This window comes from Eutrigla gurnardus, assembly GCF_963514095.1.
Source record: "Eutrigla gurnardus genome assembly, chromosome: 9".
Taxonomy (NCBI): domain Eukaryota; kingdom Metazoa; phylum Chordata; class Actinopteri; order Perciformes; family Triglidae; genus Eutrigla; species Eutrigla gurnardus.
Window position 1 is genome coordinate 26,953,457 of NC_139923.1, and position 23,814 is coordinate 26,977,270.

The following is a 23,814-nucleotide window of genomic DNA, read 5'->3' on the forward strand; positions in this document are numbered from 1 at the left end:
AGAACTAACAAACCATGGCTTTGGACTTTTTACAAATTGTCAGCATTATGTAGTTATTTCGGCATCCTTTTGAATCCATTTCTTGCAATAAAAACACAACCATATTGTTTATTTTGTGGGTTCATCCAGCTGTAGTAAAACCATCTGACTGATCCTGTGTGTATTTATGTTAAAGCATGTGGTCTTTGTGGTCAAATAATACAGACACATCTATGAAAGTGTGTTGTGTTGCACATTTAATTTACATTACTGAATGTTACATTAAAATATGGCATTCATTCCCCCCGCATCAAAGGAAAGTGACTTTGAGGCATCACTTCCGTGTTTGGTGACTGTAAAATGACGACGGTCCCTTCGTGCAGCACGCGACCGCTCAACCCAAACAAACTTTATTGAACTCGACTCGTACAGTAAAAAAACAACAACTTGAAATGCTGTGAGACACATGAGAGCAGCCTCAACAGCGGTGCGTGACACCGGGGGCTGCGGCGCTCCAGACGGCGAGACAGGTCCGTGTGTCGGCGCAGCTTCCTCCGTGTATTTCCGGGTGGCACGCGGCTGCTGCTCCGGCGCATCCCAGCGAGCGTCCGTCGGTCCAGCCTCCCGCCAAAACAACGGGGACTCGAACACAACCGACCAGCTACTGACCGAGACACGTTTATAATCGATGTCTTAATAGCTGGACGCCAGACGCGGGGAGGAGGGGAGGGGGGCAGCTATGGCGGCGTCGCTTCTCTCCGAGACCGACATCATGCACCGGTCCATGGCGGAGGAGGATCCGAACGGGAACGAGCACGGGGCGGCTGCACGCAGCGCGGCGCCCCGCTGGGGACCGCAGCACGCGGGGGCCCGGCAGCTCGCGAGGCTCTACTCTCCCGGTGAGCACGCGCTTGTTGTTGTTGTTGTTGTTGTCGTCACTTGTTTTGGGGGGCGAGATTGAACGAGACATGGAAACGGTAGAGCCACAGTGCGACATGATTATCACTACAACCATATTATGACGTCACATACACCTGTGTTCACGTGACCTGCTGCTGACTTGTACATTCATACAATAACACTGAGCATCTCTATTGAAACAATGAGGGCCTGCAAGTCCACAGCATCAGGTCCTGACTTTAGACCCACAGGGTCCAGGGTCCAAACCGAGACCACCAGACCACGCTGCAAACCGAGACCCACCAGACGTTTGTCATCGTCCCTCGTCTTTCTCACCTTACTTCCTGTTATTATCTGGTGATGATCCGGTACTTTCCGGTGGCGGTTGCATGTTTGTACGTGAATGCGGTTCAAGTTCTTGTCGCGGGTAACGTTGCGTCGCGTTATGGGAAATGTAGGATTTTGGATATTAAAAGTCAGGATATCTCAGACTATTCTCAGACGTGCCTCTAAGGTCCTTCATGAAAGTACAATGATGAATTCCCGCACATACCCCCCCGTCTTTGACATTTGGAAAACATGTTGGGTCTTAAACCCCGGTCCAGGTGCAGATATGAACATTACCTTAAGTAAAGGCTCTTTACTCCGTCGGGATTCACTGGCATCCTTTTTTTATTTAAGATGCCAGTGAAGTTGTTGCCTTCAGCTCGGAGAGATGTATAGTCATGGGACAAAAAAAAATCAATGTCTGGGACAAAGTCTACAGCAGTAATCCTCAAATCCAGTCCTCAGGGTCTTCTGGAGTGTTGCTGGTCCCCCCTCAACCACTACTTTAAATTCGCCGGGCGTCCAAATAAGTTTCTGATTAAGCGTCTAGAATGAAAACTGCCTGGCAGAATAAAAATTAGGCAGCAGTCTTGGACCCTGGAGACGCTGGTGTAGAGACTACAAACACTCAAACGCATCACGGTGTAGGGGTCACGACCCCCCAGGCCTCGTGTAGTAGTGTGTGCGCCCTGTGCATTGTGGGTAAATAAACGTCGCTTCTTGCTCTCTTTTTTGTTGTTTATTTCAATCCTTGTCTTTTTGTGTTTTGCCTGAAATTTTCCAGGAATCAAAACACTTAAATTATTTCTTTCCATAAACTCCCTCAATGATTCCAGGATTTCCTGACCCGTACTTGTATTCCCCGGCCTCAAACTCATTTATTGGCTGTCGTTTATTTATTGGCGTTCATTTAACCAGCAGCGAGATAAATTGAGCCGTTTCATCACAAATATTGATTATAATATTTGTTTTTAGCGTGGCGATGGAAAACGTGCCGCGCCTCACACCTTTTTTTTTTTTTTAAATAAAAACCCGCCTCACCAGTTGTGCATCAAGCTGGACTGAGCCTCGTTCTCTGCCAGACCATCTGCCCCGGCGTCTCGCTTCGCTGAGCATTTTAATTGCCTCTAGACGGGACCGTCGGTCGGCCACTTGTTGCCACTTCCTGAAATAGAAAACGACGAATCGGAGGATGAGAGGAAAGGTTCTCGCCGCTCAAAGCGCATTAATCATGAAGTTCATACGAGGACGCCACACGTGGTTTGAATCCGACGCCCTCACAGGGATTTGGAGTGTTGCTGGTGATCTGACTGGTGACATCATCGTTTATTATTTAGCTTCATTAAACACAAGCTGATGACAGGAAGCGATAGAGATGTTGGGCCCAACAGGTTCTTGTGTTTGTTTTTGATTTATTAACACAGCAGCAACTAATCACCGTGAGTTGATAACGGAATTAGAGATATAAACATTTGAGCAATTAGTGGTTTAATTTCTAATTAAAATCAGTTAAAGATGAAATGCACAACTTGTGTTGTAAAAGACGGCTGATTTGGTTTTTGAAGCGACCAGCCACCGGAAAAATGTGGAAAACACGCAGACGAGTAGAGTTTTTAGATATGATGTTTGAGGGAAATGCACATTTGGGAAGTAGTGAGCACCATCCATCCACCATCCATCCATCCATCCACCCATCCACCCACCATCCATCCATCATCCATCCATCATCCATCCATCATCCATCCATCATCCATCCATCCACCCACCATCCATCCATCATCCATCCATCATCCATCCATCCACCCACCATCCATCCATCATCCATCCATCCATCCATCCATCATCCATCCATCCACCCACCATCCATCCATCATCCATCCATCCACCCACCATCCATCCATCATCCATCCATCCATCCATCCATCCACCATCCATCCACCATCCATCCACCCATCCACCATCCATCCACCATCCACCATCCATCCACCATCCATCCACCATCCACCATCCATCCACCATCCATCCATCCATCCATCCATCCACCATCCATCAATCCACCCATCCATCCACCATCCATCCATCATCCATCCATCCATCATCCATCCATCCATCATCCACCATCCATCCATCCCTCCATCCATCATCCATCCACCATCCATCCACCATCCATCAATCCACCCTTCCATCCACCATCCATCCATCATCCATCCACCATCCATCCATCCACCATCCATCCAGCCACCATACATCATCCATCCATCCACCATCCATCCATCCACCATCCATCCATCCACCATCCACCCATCCATCATCCATCCATCCACCATCCATCCATCATCCATCCATCCATCCATCATCCATCCATCCACCATCCACCCATCCATCATCCATCCATCCACCATCCATCCATCATCCATCCATCCACCATCCATCCAACCACCATCCATCCATCATCCATCCATCCATCCACCATCCATCCATCCACCATCCATCCATCCATCATCCATCCATCATCCATCCATCCATCCACCATCCATCCACCATCCACCATCCATCCATCCACCATCCATCCATCCACCATCCATCCATCCATCATCCATCCACCATCCATCCATCCATCCACCATCCATCCACCATCCATCCATCCACCATCCATCCATCATCCATCCATCCACCATCCATCCAACCACCATCCATCCATCCACCCATCCATCCACCATCCATCATCCATCCACCCATCCATCCACCATCCATCCATCCACCATCCATCCATCCATCCATCCATCCATCATCCATCCATCCACCATCCATCCACCATCCATCCATCCACCATCCATCCATCCACCATCCATCTATCCATCATCCATCCATCCATCCATCATCCATCCACCCATCCATCCATCATCCATCCATCATCCATCCATCCAACCACCATCCATCCATCATCCATCCACCATCCATCCATCCAACCATCCATCATCCATCCATCCACCATCCATCCACCCATCCATCCATCATCCATCCATCATCCATCCATCCAACCACCATCCATCCATCATCCATCCACCATCCATCCATCCAACCACCATCCATCCATCATCCATCCATCCATCCATCCATCCATCATCCATCCATCCATCCAACCACCATCCATCCATCATCCATCCACCATCCATCCATCCAACCACCATCCATCCACCATCCATCCAACCACCATCCATCCATCCACCCATCCATCCACCATCCATCATCCATCCACCCATCCATCCACCATCCATCATCCATCCACCCATCCATCCACCATCCATCCATCCACCATCCATCCATCCATCCATCCATCCATCATCCATCCATCCACCATCCATCCACCATCCATCCATCCACCATCCATCCATCCACCATCCATCTATCCATCATCCATCCATCCATCCATCATCCATCCACCCATCCATCCATCATCCATCCATCATCCATCCATCCAACCACCATCCATCCATCATCCATCCACCATCCATCCATCCAACCATCCATCATCCATCCATCCACCATCCATCCACCCATCCATCCATCATCCATCCATCATCCATCCATCCAACCACCATCCATCCATCATCCATCCACCATCCATCCATCCAACCACCATCCATCCATCCACCACCCATCCATCCATCCACCATCCATCATCCATCCGTCAACCCATCCATCCACCATCCATCCATCCATCCACCATCCATCCATCCATCCATCCATCCATCCATCCACTCATCCATCCATCCACCCATCCACTCATCCATCCATCTACCATCCATCCACCATCCACTCATCCATCCATCCACCATCCATCCATCCATCCATCCACCCTCCATCCATCCATCCACCATCCATCCATCCATCCATCCATCCATCCATCCATCCATCCACCATCCATCCATCCATCCATCCATCCATCCATCCATCCATCCATCCACCATCCATCCATCCACCCTCCATCCATCCATCCACCATCCATCCATCCATCCATCCATCCATCCATCCATCCACCATCCATCCATCCATCCATCCACCATCCATCCATCCATCCATCCATCCATCCATCCATCCATCCACCATCCATCCATCCATCCATCCATCCATCCATCCATCCATCCATCCACCATCCATCCATCCATCCATCCATCCATCCATCCATCCATCCACCATCCATCCATCCACCCTCCATCCATCCATCCACCATCCATCCATCCATCCATCCATCCATCCATCCATCCATCCACCATCCATCCATCCATCCATCCATCCATCCATCCATCCATCCATCCATCCACCATCCATCCATCCACCCTCCATCCATCCATCCACCATCCATCTATCCATCCATCCATCCATCCATCCATCCATCCATCCACCATCCATCCATCCATCCATCCATCCATCCATCCATCCATCCAATCTCAATCTCACGCCGTCTTCACTTTCATTGAGTCAAAAAACCTGCAGAGATAGGATTTTTAAAGTCCTATTATCATCACCAACACGCTCATGTGAGATCTCACACCATGTGGATTCCAGGTTTGTTCGCTCCAGCAGCTTGTTGTTGCTGATTGATGCTTAAGAGGATCACACATGCATTTGGGGTCCCAACACTTTATCCCCTCTCACTTAGCGGTGACGGGGCTTATAGTTAGCACGCCGACTCTACTGACTGGGAAAAATAACCCAGAGAGGCTGCGTTACCAGCAGCGTTATGATGCTGAACTCCAAAACGGGGGTTTTAAACAATAATACACTTTGTACTCTGAAGTTCTGCTGACGCTTCATATGAGATTGAAGCTGTCTGAAAGAACAGGTTAAACCCACAAAAAAAGAATCATTGATGTGTCCGATGCAAATTAAGCAAATATTTGTTTCGTCCCGTGTTGAATTATTTCACCTCCAATCGAACCAAACTCCATTCAGAAAATTAACATTTTAAAAGTTGCTAATCGTCTCGTAGACGGACGTAACAAACAATGACTTCAGACTTTTTTACAAACCGTCGCCCTCATGTCGTTATTTCGGCATCCTTTTTATCTGTTTATTGCAATTCATAACTTTTTATTTTTATTTTCATACCACTGTAGTAAACCAGCCGATGTGTCATTTGCTATAAACAGTGAATGCAGATCAGTGTATCGGTCATATCTGGGACAAACAAAGCAGCAAAAGTGATACATCTGCTGATATTTCTCTTTTTTTTTTCTTACATTTATTTACATAGACTGACATTTTTAATTTAGCTTCGGCATTTCCTGCAGTTTTTCATTACTTATTGGCCAATACATCTGTGGAAAAGGATAATAACCCCCATGCATATGTATCAGTCGGGCTTGGGTTTATTGCCTAAATGACTGAAATTACAAACATATTTTTTTTTAAATATACACTGTATATATATTTAATCTGGCATTGTTTTAATAATTATATTTTAGCGTATAATAGTTGTGTTTTTGTACTGCACATTCATAGTACAAATATAATTCTAGTATCTTGGTTATAGCTGATTTTTATTTATTGTTATCAAAAAAAGGTTCCTAACAGCAAAAATATTTCTTTAAATCTAAATCCAGTTCTCTAAGCATTTAAACACGGTCAGCAGTCACACACTGAATATGTGGTTATTGTGTCACAAAACAACTAGTTGTGTTGATGAAAGACAGAGGCGGCTTCAGTCAAATGTCATATTAAATCAACGTGTGTTAAAGAACCATCCCAGAAAATCAGTGATGTTCTAGCTGTAATCATGAAACACAATATGGCAGCTTGTGCATTTTTTAGTCGTTGCTTTCATCAGGTAAATCGCCCACTTTTGGTTATGATAAGCTTTTCCCCCGGTGCAGCCGAAGCTCACAGCGGGCCGCGGCTGGAAGATGTGCTCAGCGACGCTAACAATGCTGCCGAGCCTTTTCACCGATACTTAAAAGCTGCAAATGTTCCCACATGCTGACAAGTGTCTGTTGAAGAAAAAATAAACAGCTATAATTCAAAATGTCAAAGTGTCCATTTAAGGGAGCGCCACGCTGTTATGTGCTTCGGGTTTCTGGGGAGGAGGGGGGCTGAATCCAAATAGCAGTTTGGCTTGTTAGAGTTTGGAGAAGTTAGACGAGGCGTCTTCGGCGCTCCACAGATCCAAACATGTGCTCATTACGGCGAAGCGAGGACGGACAAACAGCTGGAGACTCCCTCCCTCTCTCTCTCCAGCTCTCGCTTCATCCCCTCGGCCCTCTTCGGTCTCCCCCATATGTCTGAAGTGTAACGGTCCACCGGCCGCCGCTACTCCTCCTCCTCTTCCTCCTCCCCCCTCCACAACTTCCTTCTGTATGTTCTGCAACCGAGTTCAGTCACACGAGCAGCCGTGTCTGTTCGTGTGTGTGTGTGTGTGTGTGTGTGTGTGTGTGTGTGTGTGTGTGTGTAATAAATACTCTCGTATTCATCATTACTCTGTGAACGACCCACATCGGCATGAATACACTCCGCCGTCAGCTGCTTCAGCTGTGAACGTACATATTCACGCCGAAGGCGAAGCAAAGTTCCGCCTCGCGTTGCTCACGCAGAATCGTGTTTTATTTAAACACTCACACACACCAGCTGAAATCTGACTGAAGACTGTGATAACACTCGCTCCTCACATGTGACGTTTGACACATTCTCTCTCTCACACACACACACACACACACACACACACACACACACGGGAGCAGACTCCCAGAACCGCCGACCCCGGGGTCGTGGAGGTCAGGAGGTCACAAACCATCTGAGCATGTGTGTCACATGGGCTGTAGTTGGCGCTGACCTCTGTGTGTTCATGTGACCTCGGTGTGCCAACGGCCGGAGAGTAGTTTAGCCGAGTCAGCAGAATACGTTCATTAATCTGCTCCATCCAGTGTGTGTGTGTGTGTGTGTGTGTGTGTGTGTGTGTGTGTGTGTGTGTGTGTGTGTGTGTGTGTGTGTGTGTGTGTACTTCTCCCTCACATTCTCTCTTCTTCTTCATTTCCAGTAAGACGTTTTTACAATTGTTCCTACCTATCACACAGCTTTTTTGTTTTTAGTTTGGACCACGGGAGAACCCGACTCAGCTTCCTCAAAGTGTAATTGTTTCTGTTTATGGACGATGCACTAAATGTAAGATGCACTTTTTTTCCCTTCTTATAATAACGTCCTAATAAGTTTTTAAAAAATGGACATCAAAAATTGCATTATTCTCAATGACCCTTTTATGACCTCACTATCACACATTTAATGAAATTAAAAAGATGTTCAGATCAACCTTTGACTTCATTCTAAACCAGTCAGGATTCACCAACAGTCAGAAACCGGATTTAATGACCGTTTGGTTGGAACAAGGCTCCGGAGATATTTACCTGAATGAACGCGATTCAGGGTTGTTTTTGGATCGCTGTAGGTAATGCACAGCACACATACACATAAATGACGTGCATATTCACACAGACACACACACTTTGCATTTATGGCTTTAGGCGAGCCTCCCAGGCAGGATTTTTGCTGTTGACCTTGACCAACGCAAGAGAGGAGCTGGAATACAGTGCATTTTTAGAGATGAGCTCTGTGTGTGTGTGTGTGTGTGTGTGTGTGTGTGTGTGTGTGTGTGTGTGTGTGTGTGTGTGTGTGTGTGTGTGTGTGTGATTATCCTTATGAGGGCCGCAGATGAATATGGTGGTAGCAGAAAGCCCTGGAGACGAGGTGATGGCATAAAGCACACACACATACAGACACAGTCGCACACACACAAACACACACACAGTCGCACACACACACACACACACACAGTCGCACACAAAGGAAGATACACACATGATGAGATCTGTCCATCCTTTTTCGTCTCCACAGGGGAGCGAGCTGGAGCAGGGCCTACTTACACTGGCTCTCATGTGGGTTAAAGTGTGTCTGCGTGTGTGTTAGTGCGTGTGTGTTAGTGCGTGTGTGTGTGACTGGATGTATGCATCTGTTTGTCTACATGCATGTGTGTGTGTGTGTGTGTGTGTCCCATTGTGTCGGTATGCCATTATTGAATCTCATTTGCCACATTCCTCTCTTTGTTGCTGTTGAATCTACAGGGTAATGGATTTATTAAGTTTGTCTGGCAGCGTGTGTGTGTGTGTGTGTGTGTGTGTGTGTGTGTGTGTGTGTGTGTCGCTCCGTCATCTGTAGCATGTGTACTTTGCGTTGATGTTGGTTTTGTGTGTATGTGCCACTGAGTGTGTGTTTGCTTGTGTCCCTGTGTTGTGTGGTATTACTGTGTGTGAGTGTGTGTGTGTGTGTGTGTGTGTGTGTGTCTGTGTGTGTGTGTGTGTGTGTGTGTCCCAGGTTCTCTGGTCCACCGAGATCAGATGAAAGGAAAGAGGCCTGCGACTGATCCACTCCTGAACAAGGGAATTCGGCCTCCCCTCTCTCTCTCTCTCTCTGTCTCCCTCTTTGTGTCTCTCTCTCTCTCTCTCTCTCTCTCTCTCACCCTCTTTGTGTGTCTCTCTCTCTCACCCCATCTTCCCCCTGTTACTGTCATTCTCTCTCAGTGTCTCTCTCCCTCGTCGCTCTCTGTCTCCCCCTCTTTCATTCTCTTTCTCTCTGAGCATGTGACCCACTTTTACCACCCACATCTCCCCCCCCCTTTTCTCCCCCCTCTCTCCCGAGTCCCATCTGAAGACTACCGAGAGCAAACCGGGGGGACGCACAACGAGAGACGGAGACTGAAGACGAGCAGCAGAGCTGTGTTGTGTTCCTACACGGTATCACCCTGTGATTGAGAGTGCTGGCAGCGTTCACACGCGCGTGAATAAAGTGCTCGTAAACACAGTTTATCTCCGAGACGCACTAAAGGTGACGGAAGGAAGGAAAAGGCAGAGAAACGCGAGGTCGAGGCCGTCCCACTCGTGTCTCGCTGTTCAGTCCAACTCCTTTTTTTTTATTCTTTTTTTTTTTTTGTCAGAATCTTCGTTGGTGTTTTTCAAAGTCCTTACGTTTGTTTGGAGAAAATGTTAAAATAAAAAACATCGCAGACAACATGAATAAATGTGTGTTACTCGCACACATTTGACCGGAGAGGAGGCGGGGCTTACCTCCAACGTAGGCGCCGACCATGTTTCATCCATCATGGCTGAAATTGTACATGTTGTGAAGTCCCAGATACAAACGACGTCCTGTCTCGGAGAGTTTCACTGAACTGTATTCAATGTGACAAAGGCGAGACACACATTGGCTGGTTTACTACGAGGGTGTGAACCCCAAAGTGAAGAATTTTGTTGTGATGTCATTGCAATAACCGGATAAAAATGATGCAGAAGTAACGACATAATGACGAGGATTTGTTCTGTCTGAGCACCACGCCACAAAACTCCCCTTTGTGTTTGGAGTGAGAGCACCTTAGCAGGCGTGTTTGAAAGTGTCCCAGAATGCACCACTGCTTATGCACACTGTGGGTGCAGTCGAATAGTCAAAAAATAAGGTCCTAACTTCTATTCCTAACTCCTATTCCTTGACCTCTGGGGAAAACGTCACGGGGTTAAGGAAAGGCGATAGGAGAACTCAAAAGGATTTAGGAAAAGACGACCGCGGTGCTCAGAGAATCCGACCGGACTTTCACTAAGATAGCCTACGTCATTAAAACGCGGCCGCTGATGATTGACAGCTGATGATCGGCACCGGCGTCTGCGCTGGAGAAACTACAATAATGGACTACAAAAAACGCATCATCCACTTCTCCACATGTTGGTTTTATAAACAGCTGGTTCACTGACCGGCTTCAGGTCCAGCAGCTCCTCCTTGTTTGACCGTTTGCTGTATTACATTTAATTTGTGGTTTTAGTTTCGTTTTTGTCAAGTTTGTAACATGATTGAAATAAATAAAAAAATACCATTCAATTATTATCACTGTCCACACACATTTATTATCACAGTTCCAATTACTATATGTCTGCATGAAAGTCATTGTTAAATATGTAAATAGGCATATCGTTTGTTTTGTTTTGAGGTGAGCGTCACTTTAAATGTTGCTCTCGCTAAGAATTGTGGGTCGGAGTGATCTCCTTTCCTTTCGCATAGGAAGGTCCGTTGCATCCTATGCTAAAGGAGCTCTGAAAGGAAGCATTGGAGCTCCTTTCCTTTGCATTTAGAGAATCCGAACGGCTCTTATCATGGCGGCCACTTGTTTACTTCCGGGTCACTTCTTCAGTTAGGAACCTTCCTAAGCAAAAAAGACTATTCGACTGCACCCTGTGTTTTCCTCTACTTCCGCACTTCATGGTTGTGCACACACCTGTAGGAGCCAAGTGCTCTAGACATAGAATAATTATTAGAGACTATAGATTAGAATAGACTCTGAGAACCTGGAATGAAAATATGTTGACCTCTCATCCTCAGGTGGCGTCTCCGAAGACGTATAAAGATGTTTACTTGAATGCGACGGTCACTTCAGTGCTATTTGTGCACATTTTTCAGAAGATGAGACCAAAGATGAATCTCTTCTTGTTTGTTGTGGATGAAAGGCCGAACAGAGAGGAAGGAACAGTGATATTACTTTAATTTGGCTTCCTGTCTGTCGCCAGCTCACAGAGTTGGTTTTTATTTTGTTTTTTGGGGCATATAAAATAACATGCATATGCATATTATTATTATGGTTATTATTATGTTGCATCGTATATATGAGAGAAGTAAAGGGCTCTAGTTCCTGTGGTCTATTAGTATTCAGGATGTGTTGCCTGCCTGCCTGCTGCCCGCCACTCATTCCCCAGACAGCGAATCAGCCGGCGTTGATTAATTTCGGCCTATTAGCACCCCTCATTCCCCTCCCCCGGCTCCGCCCAGGTTAAATCCCCGTGCACACCCCGCGTGCACGCTCACAAGCGGGCGGGGGTGAGCGATGGCAGAGAGACTGCCAGGGAGCCCGTTGTTGTCAGAACGATATTAATGAGTGCGCTGCTCTGGCCCTAACAGTGTGTGAGTGAGTGAGTGAGTGTGTGTGTGTGTGTGTGTGTGTGTACATGTCTGCCAGTGTGTTAAAGTGTTCACCTTCTTCATTTGGTGTTTGCATGCCAAGTCAAGGCAGGTCAGGTGTGTGTGTGTGTGCACATGTATGTCCATCCGTACATACATGCTTAGAGGCTGTTTTTTTGTGTCTGTCTGTCGCTGTGTGTGATATCCAGCAATGCCATGGCCTGAGGGACAAGGGCTTATGTGTGTGTGTGTGTGTGTGTGTGTGTGTGTGTGTGTGTGTGTGTGTGTGTGTGTGTGTGTGTGTGTGTGTGTGTGTGTGTGTGTGTGTGCGCGCTCTGCGGAGGCCTGTCCTAGTTTCCTTCCCCTCACCAGGGAGCCGGAGGATCCAAGGACTGACGCACATCACCTGACAGCCGCCCCACTGCTCCACGGCCCTGCACCGTGTGTGTGTGTGTGTGTGTGTGTGTGTGTGTGTGTGTGTGTGTGTGTGTGTGTGTGTGTGTGTGTGTGTGTGTGTGTGTGTGTGTGAACGTGACGGAGATAAAGTGTCTGAATTTGTGTACGTGTCAGAGGGAGTGTGTGTGCATAGTCGAGAGAGATGTGAGAATGTTTTAGGAAATCCATCAGTTGGAGCATCTTTCTGTGCAAGCGCCCAAATGTACGCCTGTGTGTGTGTGTGTGTGTGTGTGTGTGTGTGTGTGTGTGTGTGTGTGTGTGTGTGTGTGTGTGTGTGTGTGTGTGTGCGCCTCAGGGCAGGGTTTTGAAAATGGTGTCACACAAAGCTCGGAGACAACAGAGCTAATGTCGCTCTACTTAACCTCGGTTTGGACCGACGACTGCGTGGACTGAAACTGCATCACCTGGACCGTATGATGTCACCTGGACCGTATGATGTCACCTGGACCGTATGATGTCACCTGGACCGTATGATGTCAGCGCGTTGAGTTACTCCACTCAGACCCGAGACAAACAAATCTGAGAAAAGACATTTGAAGTTGGTGTCCAGGAAAGCCGCCTTCTAACTAACTCATATGTTGCTGCTGTGCCAAAGTCACAGAGACACCATCTTTGTAGTCTTTAATACAGCAAACAGCACCTTGTATCGTGTTTCATCCAGATGAAAACTGAATCGTTGATCTCATCCAGTGCTGGGTTGTCGCCCTGAAGTTGCCTAGCAACCAGCGGGGACACTGAAGGCCTGATTTTGCTTCCGCGTAGTGATCACGCAAAGGCCACGCAGTTGCTTGGAGACCGTGATGGTTCTGCGTTGGGTTTACGTGTCGAAATGCAATTCAATGCCACACCGGTAACGGGCGCTATGTTTTTTGTAAAGACTGACCGACCGACCGGGACTCTAGACGTATATCGTCGTTAGCCTCGTTATAGCCTATTTGTTTACTTTCCGGCTTTAAACGTCCACTATTTTTCAGAACTTGGTGTTTTATTTCTTTGTGCAAAAGCGACAAGGTGCAAACAATAAAACGAGGTGCAAACAATAAAAGTAGCCTTTTAAAAGTTTAAATGGCGGTGTTTATGATTGGAAACCGGATAGCGGTCTCCAGCGGATGTAGTTAGCGGACCAATCACAGCCAATGCCGCTGCGTTGCTGTTGCGTCGCCTCGACGCGCGTCTAGGGTTTTTGGGAGGCACACGTCAGGCCCTTGCGTAGGACGTAAGGGGGGTCCGCAAGGACGTAAGGGGTCCGCAAGCCCCCTTGCGTTGTGTCGACGCGGAAGCATAACTTGGGCTTAAGGGGGTGCGTTCGGAAACAGTCGTGATCGTTTATAAATGTGGCATATCTTACTGTTCGCACACAAAAGTCTTAAAACACTTAATACAGTGTTCATGTCCAACAACAGAGCTTTACAGTCGCATTTCGGGGCCGAACTTCGAGCCACACTTGAATTCTCCATCTTTCTCTTCACAATTTCGTCTATTTTTAGAAGGTGAAAGGTCACATCTGATGATCCGTAAAAATATCCATAATCCCCATATTTTAAATCTCCCATGACCACTTCAATCCTTTACCTTTTATGAGAGGCTGATAGCATATTCATAGACACACAGGTCTATAGGCGAGCACGCTCACCAGGCCTTGTGTGCTTTATTAAAAAAAAAAAAACCTGTCATGAATATCTTATCGGCTGCTAATGCCGTGTGATACGTTTGGATCCGAACACATTAAAGTTTTAAAAACGCGTTAGAGCGGCGGAGACGGGAGTGTGAAGAGGAAAAGGTGAGGCGGAGAGAACAAAAGGGAGTAACTTAGAAATAGAACGGTTATATTTGTGCGTTTTCATAGTTTATTTCCGTACATGGCCGAGATGTTCGTTTCCTGACGTCAATCAAACGGGACGAATCGAAGATGGAAGATGAAAGTAGAGACACTCGCCCTCGCTATTAGATGAGCTAATAGATCAGCGACGTTTTTAATAATTCAGCGTCTCTAATCTTGAGGGTTTTTTTAGTTTGACCCTCCCGTCTCTCTCCCTCCATAATCCTGCTGATCTGAGAGTTTTAGTAGTTTTTAGTGAGTCCCTCGTCCTCCGGCCTTCAGGCGACGCCGCTGACCTGCGAGTCGTCTCTTCAGAGGCCGAACCTGAACCGGCTCAGAGCTGCGTCAGCGCCGCTGTTTCACACGCGAGAGGTCACGATCCCGGCAGCCCGGAGTACACCTGTCTTCATCTGACTGATTACATATTAACACGCCACACACACACATGCACACACGGTGGGAGTTCAACCTCCAGCAATCAAATCTGAGAGAAACCTTTTTTTTGTATGTTTAAAATCTATATACGAAAATAAAATAATAAATTGTATTTTCATGTTTTTTGTGAATTCAGGTAAGCGTCTCCAGGAGTGGGTGTGTGTGATTCTGTGCCTCTTCCTCTTCATCATCAACTTCTCCTTCCTCCTCCTTCACTTCTCCACCGTTCACATCTGCAACATCGTCCTCGGCGTCGGTGAGTTATTAAAAACACGAAGCTTCCTCTCTGCAAAGATTGTAAAAAAAAAAAAAAACACGAAGCTTCCTCTCTGTAAAGTTCCTCTGTAAAGATTGTAAAAAAAGATGAAGCTTCCTCTGTAAAGATTATATAAAAAATAAAAAAAACGAAGCTTTCTCTGTAAAGATTAATAAAAAACGGAATAAACCGGTGTGCTCCGGTCCACATGAGGTTTTGATTGTAAAATTGTGTTTTTTTGGTGTTTGCTTACACATCTAATAACGCCGTGTGTTATTGCTGTGTGTCTCTGTGTGTGTTGGCGTGCCAGTCCTCGGCATCGTGACGGCAGACTTTGCATCGGGGATGGTCCACTGGGGGGCCGACACCTGGGGGTCTGTGGACATCCCTGTTATTGGAAAGGTGAGCACACAGTCACACCATATTTTTACACACTGACGCCTGACTGTCTAGGCCACATTAAACAGCTTCTTGTCATTTGCCAGCAATTGCAGACTGTACAAAGTACAAAGTAAAGCCTCAGAAATGATTAATTTTATGCAGAACAACTGAACGGCCACATTGATAACAGAAACGTTTTGATTTCTTCTTTATTTTTGGCATTCAATTTGATTTCAAACTTATTTTTGTTACCACTGGCTGTAATTTTCATACAAACTGTGACGACGTCTGGCAGATAAATTCGATTTTTTTGCTGTTGCAGATTTTGTCGGAAATAAAGCTTGTAGTCGAGGCCTTAAAAGAGTTTATGAGATTCTAATAAAAACATCCTGTATCTCTGCTGAGGCTGCGTCGCCATGGCAATTGAGTCTCAGGACTGCCATAGTGACCTGAAATCTAAATGTCAGCGTCTCACAGAGGATCTCCCCGTAGACCGTGATGTCCATGCTCCCCGGAGCACAACCTGCAACCACACAGGACCAGAAGACAATTCTGTGTGTGTGTGTGTGTGTGTGTGTGTGTGTGTGTGTAGATGGATGCACATACCTTTAATTCTCACATTAAAAACACGGCACCCACATTAATGCGTGCACACATTTCGCCCCATTTCCCCGCAGCCAATTAAAGTAAAGGTTATCCTCATTTCAGCCAATTAAAATGCGTGTGATCAGGTGCAGCGTGCTGATCGGTTCACGGAGCTTCGTTTTGATGGGGACCAGAGTTCGGTGGGTGTGCATGTCCATGTTATATTAGTCATTTAGGTGTATAGTCCCTTTTATTATGTGCGTATTGTTATTAAAGCAGCATCTCTATAGGGGTCAGAGTTCCCAAAACAGACATTTATTATGTACTTTTAATGGTGCAACCCAATTTAATAAATAACTTGTAGTTTTTGAGAAGTTAGGAAGGACTACAAACTTTAATATTAGAATTATGAACAGCTGGTACAACCCAACACTGAGGAGGGCTTGGCTGTAATTTGACAATATGAAGCATAATCTTATAATTAAAGATTTGTAAAGAAGTTACAAGCATAGCAGCCCCGTGGTGAGTCCAACCCACTTTTTTTAATGTTATATCACATCTTAATAATTATTATTATTATTGATAATTCAATACTGATCGCTTATATTTTGCAAAAATGAAAAGTAAGTTTTGGTTTCTTTGTCTTTAGGTGCAAACGTGAGTCTTTTACTGAGACGTTATCCGGCAGAAACTCAGATATTCAAAGAGGATTTTAGTGGGCGTCAACATCAAAATGAAGATTTAAATCAACCCTAAAAGCAGTTTGTAAAAGAGTCCTTACAGCACGAAACACAATCACTTTTAACTGTTAATATTACGTTTCATTTACTAAAATCCACACAGGAAACGGTTTGCTGTTGTGGCTTTATCACCAAGTGGATCCAGATAGCACGTTATTCTAACGATTAATGTATTTTTTATTTGAGCTTCAGTGTGTCATCTTTCTGGTTTCCTTTCACCGTTTTATTTTGTTTTATACATCGCCACATTTTGTTATTCCGATAACGCTGTTAGTTCTTCATGCACCGAACTCTCAGCAGACTCTGAACAATGGGTTTTTTTCCCTGTTACTGTTTGTGTTTTCTGAAAGGTACTATGCGGTTTGATGTTTATTTATGGTGCAGCATTTTTTGCAGTTTGGGCTAGTTACTGGGACCAAAGGCACGGCGGCAGCCACGGATTTGCATGGTGTGTCGGACACCGTGGGAGACTTCTAATAAAGACTCTAACTGGAAGAGAAGAATGGACCTTTGCAGAGAACAGAGGGATGACAATAGGGTGGTGGGGAATGTGTGTGTGTGTGTGTGTGTGTGTGTGTGTGTGTTGTGTGAGAGAGAGTGTGTCGCTGTGTATTGTTGAAGCTGAGAATAAAGCCGGCACGTTCTCCCAGTTAAGGTTACTTTAAATATCAAAGAGGAGCCGATGGAGAACACCTGAGGCTAATAGTGGTTGCAGTTACAAACATAGAGGAAGAATCTGAAGACGGCGTCGCTCTTTGTTACCCGTTTGTTCTGTCCGTTCCTTGTTTATTGTGTATGTATGTACTGTGTGTGTCCACGGACCTCTATAAAGTGGCACTCCCTAACATTTCCATCTATTAAATTGTCTTTTAAATTACTATCTATCAAAGAGTGAGTTAAAACAATGGTCATTGATCACATGACCCACTAATGAAAGTGTTTACTTGCTGCTTTGCCCAGAAATAGGATCTCCGTGTCTGTGGCCACATTCTCATGCTTTTGATGCTTTTTCCGTCAGTCAGCAGCGGTTGGTCTGCCAGGTGGAGCTGCTCACGGAAGTATGCTGCGTTTACTTGTCATTGGAAATCGGTAACTTCCAACTGCTGAGTCATGCTCCCTCTAGTCTAAAGTGTTTGACCAGGTACATTTCATTCATGCTGACTCACAATGGAGGATCAACGGCCAGAGAAAGAAGACCGTTCAACTTCCAGTCCAAGAAAAAGAAACAACAAACTAATGGAAGTGAAGAAGGAAAGTCATCAAGAAGCAAAGAGACCGCCAACGAGGGAAAACCACGGACCTCATTTGAAGGCATCACGCAGATGAGAGAGATTCAACACTGTTGGGTGAGGGAGATGAGGTCCCAGACCTGCAGTTCCATCTACCGCCAGAGAGGCCGCTAGAAGCAACACATCTCAAATGTTACAGACTGCCACTTAAAGACGTCGGCTCAGATTTGTGCTATTGACGCCACGTAGAGCCATCAATGCTGACATAACGCACGTCATCTACACATTTGGACTCCTGCCCTCCGTAACTCCAGCGTGAGGGGAAACCCAACAGTTGTCATATCATATCATAAATAATATGTCCAGCAGTGAATGCCACTGGAAACTGCATTGTCTATCCGTCAAAGTCATCAGCCCAGTATGGTCTTGAGGATCTTACAACGTTGCAGAAGGGACGTTCAATATGTTCCACTTATTTTTAAGTGTAGATGGGGGAAAAAAAGGAGTTAACACTCAAATGCTTTGAGAGAAATTCTCCAAATACACCTTGATGTTGTGTTGCTTCTTTGGCAGCGTTCATGTCAGGCTGCTACTCAGCATTACAGTACGTACCTTCATTTCACCAGAAATCCCTAAATATAAACAATAACATGTGGCGGCGACAAGTGTACGTATCCTCAACTTTCCTGGTTTGATAACATGCAGATGACGCCACGCTCTCTATCACTGTATCTGCTGACAAAACACCAATTTGAAGAAAGCCCATGAATATGATTGGGAAACCAGGAAGTGCTGTAATTCGTGTTCACAATTTTTATTATTTATTTTTGTTGCCGCCCTTACTGAGCAAAATACCTCAATAACCCTTTTAGCATATTGTTATTAAAGTCATCTGAAGGGAAATTAGACTTCTGCACCTCCTCTTGGCTGTTTTCAAGCTTTAGAAAATCTGACCTGACATCACAGGAAAAGTCAACTCAAAAGAAGCATTTCAGAGATGCAGAAGAAACGTTAGCTGATGTTGCAGCTTGCTAGACCCTCGGATCACAGCAGACTTTAGGACTTTACAGGCCCGTACATTTGCAAACAAAACAAAACAGAATCAAGATTGTAATCCTAAACGAGAATTTAGTTTCAATGAATCATTTAAATCTAAAATCCGATCCAATCAGTTCCCTGAGCCCAAGACGATGTGCGTGAATGTCTTGTTCAGTTAAACCAACAAAACCCAAATATATTCAGGTTACAATGAATATTTGACAAAGGTACTCCTGCATATCCTCATCATTCCTCTAAAATTACAGGATTACTGGATTTCTGTCTTTGCACACTTCTCCGGTGTGTAAAATCCCTCGGCTGAAATGAATCCACGATACAAAAGGCCTTTTTTTTGTTATCCACATCCCTTAATTGCAAGTACCTCAAAGTTACAGTAAGTTATATTGTATGTCAACTCCTCTTGTACTGCTGCTCATTATGAATTGTATAACAATGATTTGCTTTGATTTGAATCCACAAAAGCCTTTTTTTCGCTCCCCGGTGCTAAAATTGTACCACTATCTTTAAAAAATGCCCTACATTCTCCCCGCGGTGTTCAGAACTATTCCTCGGCGGAGCTTTGGGACGTGCTGTGTTTTTTTAATTTATTTTTTGTCGTTGAGCTTTAATTGACTCAACAAGGATTTAGCAGTCCTCTAATGGCACCACTTTGAGGACAAAGTCACGCTCATTAGTTCCCAATGATGCTCGATTCACATTGAAATCTGCCAGATGTGCTTACAGTTTAGGGAAACACCACGAACATCCTTCCTCTCCGCTTCTCTTTTGAAGCGTTGATACCTTTTCAATCACATCTCCGTTAATGCTTCTCTCTAATGAGGATGATTACAGCGTTGAAGCAGTTTGATTGAATGACTCAAATCAGCTCCAGACCAGAAGGAATGAATACACGGAGACAGTATTGATGGATGTGGCAAAAAGAGCCAAAAAAAGTGAGATCCAAATATATAATAAAGGTCGAAAAGGACAAAAAAAAGAGGAAGAAGAAGGGGGTGGAAGGGCGTGTCCGTCCAACCAGTGGGACGGCGGCGGTTGCTGGGGCGATGGGCGATGTGAGCTGGTGATTAACGGACGTCGTGCGAGCTGGGCCGTTAAACGGTGTGGGATTAGAGGACACACAGCGACCGGAGGCCCGCCGTTCACTGGGAGCGCCAACGCCGCCCCGCTCGGCACGACCTCCGTGGCTTAGCCGGGCTTTCATCTGAGCTGAGGGCTGGGGAGAGAGGAGGGGGAGGGGGGGAGGGATGATGGGACAAGAGAGGTGGGGGGGGGGAGGGGACAGAGATGGGTACATAATTGTGAAGATATCAACAGATAGTTTGTGTGTTTGCAGTGGCACCGACCGACCGGCGCTCGCTGATCGACGTGTGTGATTGGCTCGAACGGCCAACGCGACAATAATGAGTTTTCATGCTGAGGAACGCACGCACACACGTTTTTCCACAAATAAATTACCTTTATCCCATATGTGTGTGTGTGTGTGTGTGGGTGTGTGTGAATTTTTTTGTCCTCTTTTATGCTTCTGAGATTCAGATCCGGTCTTTGATTCGAGACCCCCATGCTCTCACAGACAGGTGTCTGCTGCAGCACGGTGCAGGTGGGGTGCGAGTGTGTGTGTTGGTGTGTTTGAAGCTCACATTTTTTTGAGTTTGTGTGTGTGTGTGTGTGTGTGTGTGTGTGTGTGTGTGTGTGTGTGGCGTCCACGGTTCATTTATGTGTATGAGTGTTTTTGCGTGGGCTGACTGCTGTTCTGAGGTTTATTAGGATGCTGGATATGAGCTTTGGGGTTGTGCAACACTGCTGGGCACCGCTGAGTCGTGGTGTGTGTGTGTGTGTGTGTGTGTGTGTGTGTGTGTGTGTGTCTGTGTGTGTGTGTGTGCATTTGCGTAAACACTGTTAACAATTCTTTGCGGTGTCTGTTTTGTGTTGTGATCTAAAGTGAATATAAATGACACAGAAACGTGTTTTTCTGCCTGATTGTTTATCACAACGTTTATTTGAAAGATTTGCATTTGCCCTTTAAACATTTTTACTTTCTTCTGGAATATTGATTTCAGTAGAATTTCTCATTTTCAACCAAATGAACCAGATTATATGGAGATGCAGCGTTGACATCAAGGATTTCAAAATAAAAGTGCCCATCCTTGTTTTGGAGGTTTCAGTCATTAAACAGATAATCAATTAAGTCTTTTATTGAACGCAGACGTAACATTTCAATAAGTCAACCCGCTGCTTTAGACACTGGTGGGAATCACAGAAATGATTATTCTGTTAATTTTCCATTCCTCTCTCTCTCAGGCGTTTATTCGTCCCTTCAGGGAACACCACATCGATCCCACCGCCATCACTCGCCACGACTTCATTGAAACCAATGGCGACAACTGTATGATCCCCATCCTTCCACTGGCTCACATGGCCTACAAGTTCCTCACACACACACCAGGTAACACACACACACACACACACACCAGGTAATCATGTGCTCTGACCTTACGAGTGCAGGGTGGGAGGGAGGGGAGGAGGAGGAAGATCAGCGGGAGAAACGGAGCAAACTGTTATCGAGGAGGCGACGTCTCCGTCCGTCACGTCTGAACTTCAGTTTCAGCCCGAAAGGTCACCGAGGGGTCGAGAGGAGGTGCGTTGACATCACTTGGCGGCGGTTTTTACGGGGGTTAAGCTGCTCACCAGCACCTGTGACGGGATCCGTCTGCTGACCAGAGACCAGCTGACGATTTTAAGCATCAAGGATCAGAATAATCTGCCAATCAAATTCATTCATTTCAATTGAGCGATACCGTTTCACTTGCAACTGTCCCTCTTTAATACACAGACTGAACATGTCTACGTGTGACATCATTCCAATATAGACATAAAAGTACGACGGCTTATTAGGGCCACTGTAGGAAAAAATAAATACATTACGGAGACGAGAGAGGGGGGCAATATTCAGAGAATAAACTGGCAAATTTGCCACTTTTTCCTCTGAATATTGCCCCCCTCCCTCGCCTTGGCATATATTCACCTGTACATACGGGTGTATGCCATGAGACAGCCGTTGCTATGACAACAAGTGAAAACTACCACTAGCATCTTAGCCCCAATCAATAAAACACCCATAAGATGTACAATTTGGCCTCATAGAAATAAACAATAACCATCAACATCATCACCCTAAAGACCGCGTTACAAAATATATATTATATATAAAATATATATATATATATTTGAATATAGATATTTGGCACCAGTGTATCGATGACGTATCGCAGCAGGAAGTATCACGATATATCATGATTTCAATATATTGTCCCACCACTAGTATATTAGAGGTGGAGATGTCTTATTTGGATTTTATTTTGAAATTCTCCATATCAACACATTAAGTGACGTGAAGGAAGAAAAGAATACAAGGTTTTTATCCATCAATGTAGAGAAGAGGAGTGAAGGGGACGTGGGAGTCGAGGAGGTTATAAGAGAGACACTTGTCGGTGACATGCTCACCTGTCATGTCGCACACGGCGGGGAGTCAGGAGGCCACGAGACGGAGACGCGCTGACATCTACACCTGTCATGTCTGCACTTTTAAGAGGTCACCGCTAAGAGTTTGAGACAGAGGGTGAGAGAGAGAGCAGGGGGGTTGGGGGCGTCCGAGGGTCATGCAGCGGCGAGGTGACATCTCCACCTGTCATGTCCAGCTCCTCGCGTCGCCAGACAACGGCGGGGACCAAGTGGACGGGAAAGAGGCGAGGCGACATCTCCAGCTGGCGTGTCTGCTCTCAAACCGGGGTCGAGAGGTCGGCACGCTTTCACCGGGGAGGGGGGGGGGGGGAGAGAGAGGACGCCTGTAAGTCACAGAGAGTCAGCCGCGCTTCACACTTCTGGATCCACATCCTGGATTCTGGATCCACATCCTGGACCCTGGATCCACATCCTGGATCCCGTTCCCATGAACGTTTTCGTGCAGGTCGTTCCTGTGAGGAACACTCAGCTGCGACCGCGTGTGAGTCCTGACATGTTTGTGTCAGCTGTCGGCTCAAATCAACACCTGACACTCTGAATATTGACCTGTTCACAAAAAATGGACACTTCCTGCTGATATTTCACAGTAAAAGCCTTCACAAAATAAGTTAAAGAGCTTGTGTGCTCATTAAACAGGTTACTGAAATGTTTATATATTTTATTTTATTACTTTCATTTTGCCCCAAAAATCTTTTTTTAAACGATCTGTAATACGTTATTTGAAGATGTTCCCACAATCTCACTCCTTTGCCCAATAAAATGAATCCATCTTTCATCCAGGCTGTTTACAGCATTGAATGGCCCGTTCTTGTGTAAACCTCGATTTCCTTTTTTCAAAATAAAATTCTTTTAAAAAGGAATGCTGCTGATATTCCCTCACCTCCACCTGAACTCTGACTACACCTTCATCTGAATATCACATAAAAAGTGTGAACATCCTGTCCTGGTCCCGGGGGGCTAATCAGCAGCGATGATGGGTGGGTTCTTTAAGAGCACGGATCGCAGAAGTTGTTTAAATATTAAAAGGTTGATGATTCACAGCTCCATCTGAACATTCCCGGGGCTTTTACTTCCTCAATAAAGAAGCCAGAGCAGAGACTGATTTCCTGTGAAGGTTCTCACCCGACTAACTGCCCTAATCTTCCT

At 45.7% G+C, this 23,814-nt stretch overlaps 1 protein-coding gene across 1 annotated transcript in view; it reads left to right on the forward strand.

Annotated features, from left to right (window-relative positions):
* Positions 1-350: 350 nt before the first annotated feature.
* LOC311019239 (plasmanylethanolamine desaturase 1) overlaps positions 351-23,814 on the forward strand; it is a 27,262-nt gene continuing 3,798 nt past the window's right edge. The window contains exons 1-4 of the mRNA XM_084018516.1: positions 351-878; positions 15,036-15,155; positions 15,466-15,557; positions 21,448-21,592. Coding sequence (XP_083874642.1) covers positions 719-878; positions 15,036-15,155; positions 15,466-15,557; positions 21,448-21,592 — 517 coding nt within the window. The 5' untranslated portion in view covers positions 351-718. The remainder of the gene's footprint in view (positions 879-15,035; positions 15,156-15,465; positions 15,558-21,447; positions 21,593-23,814) is intronic.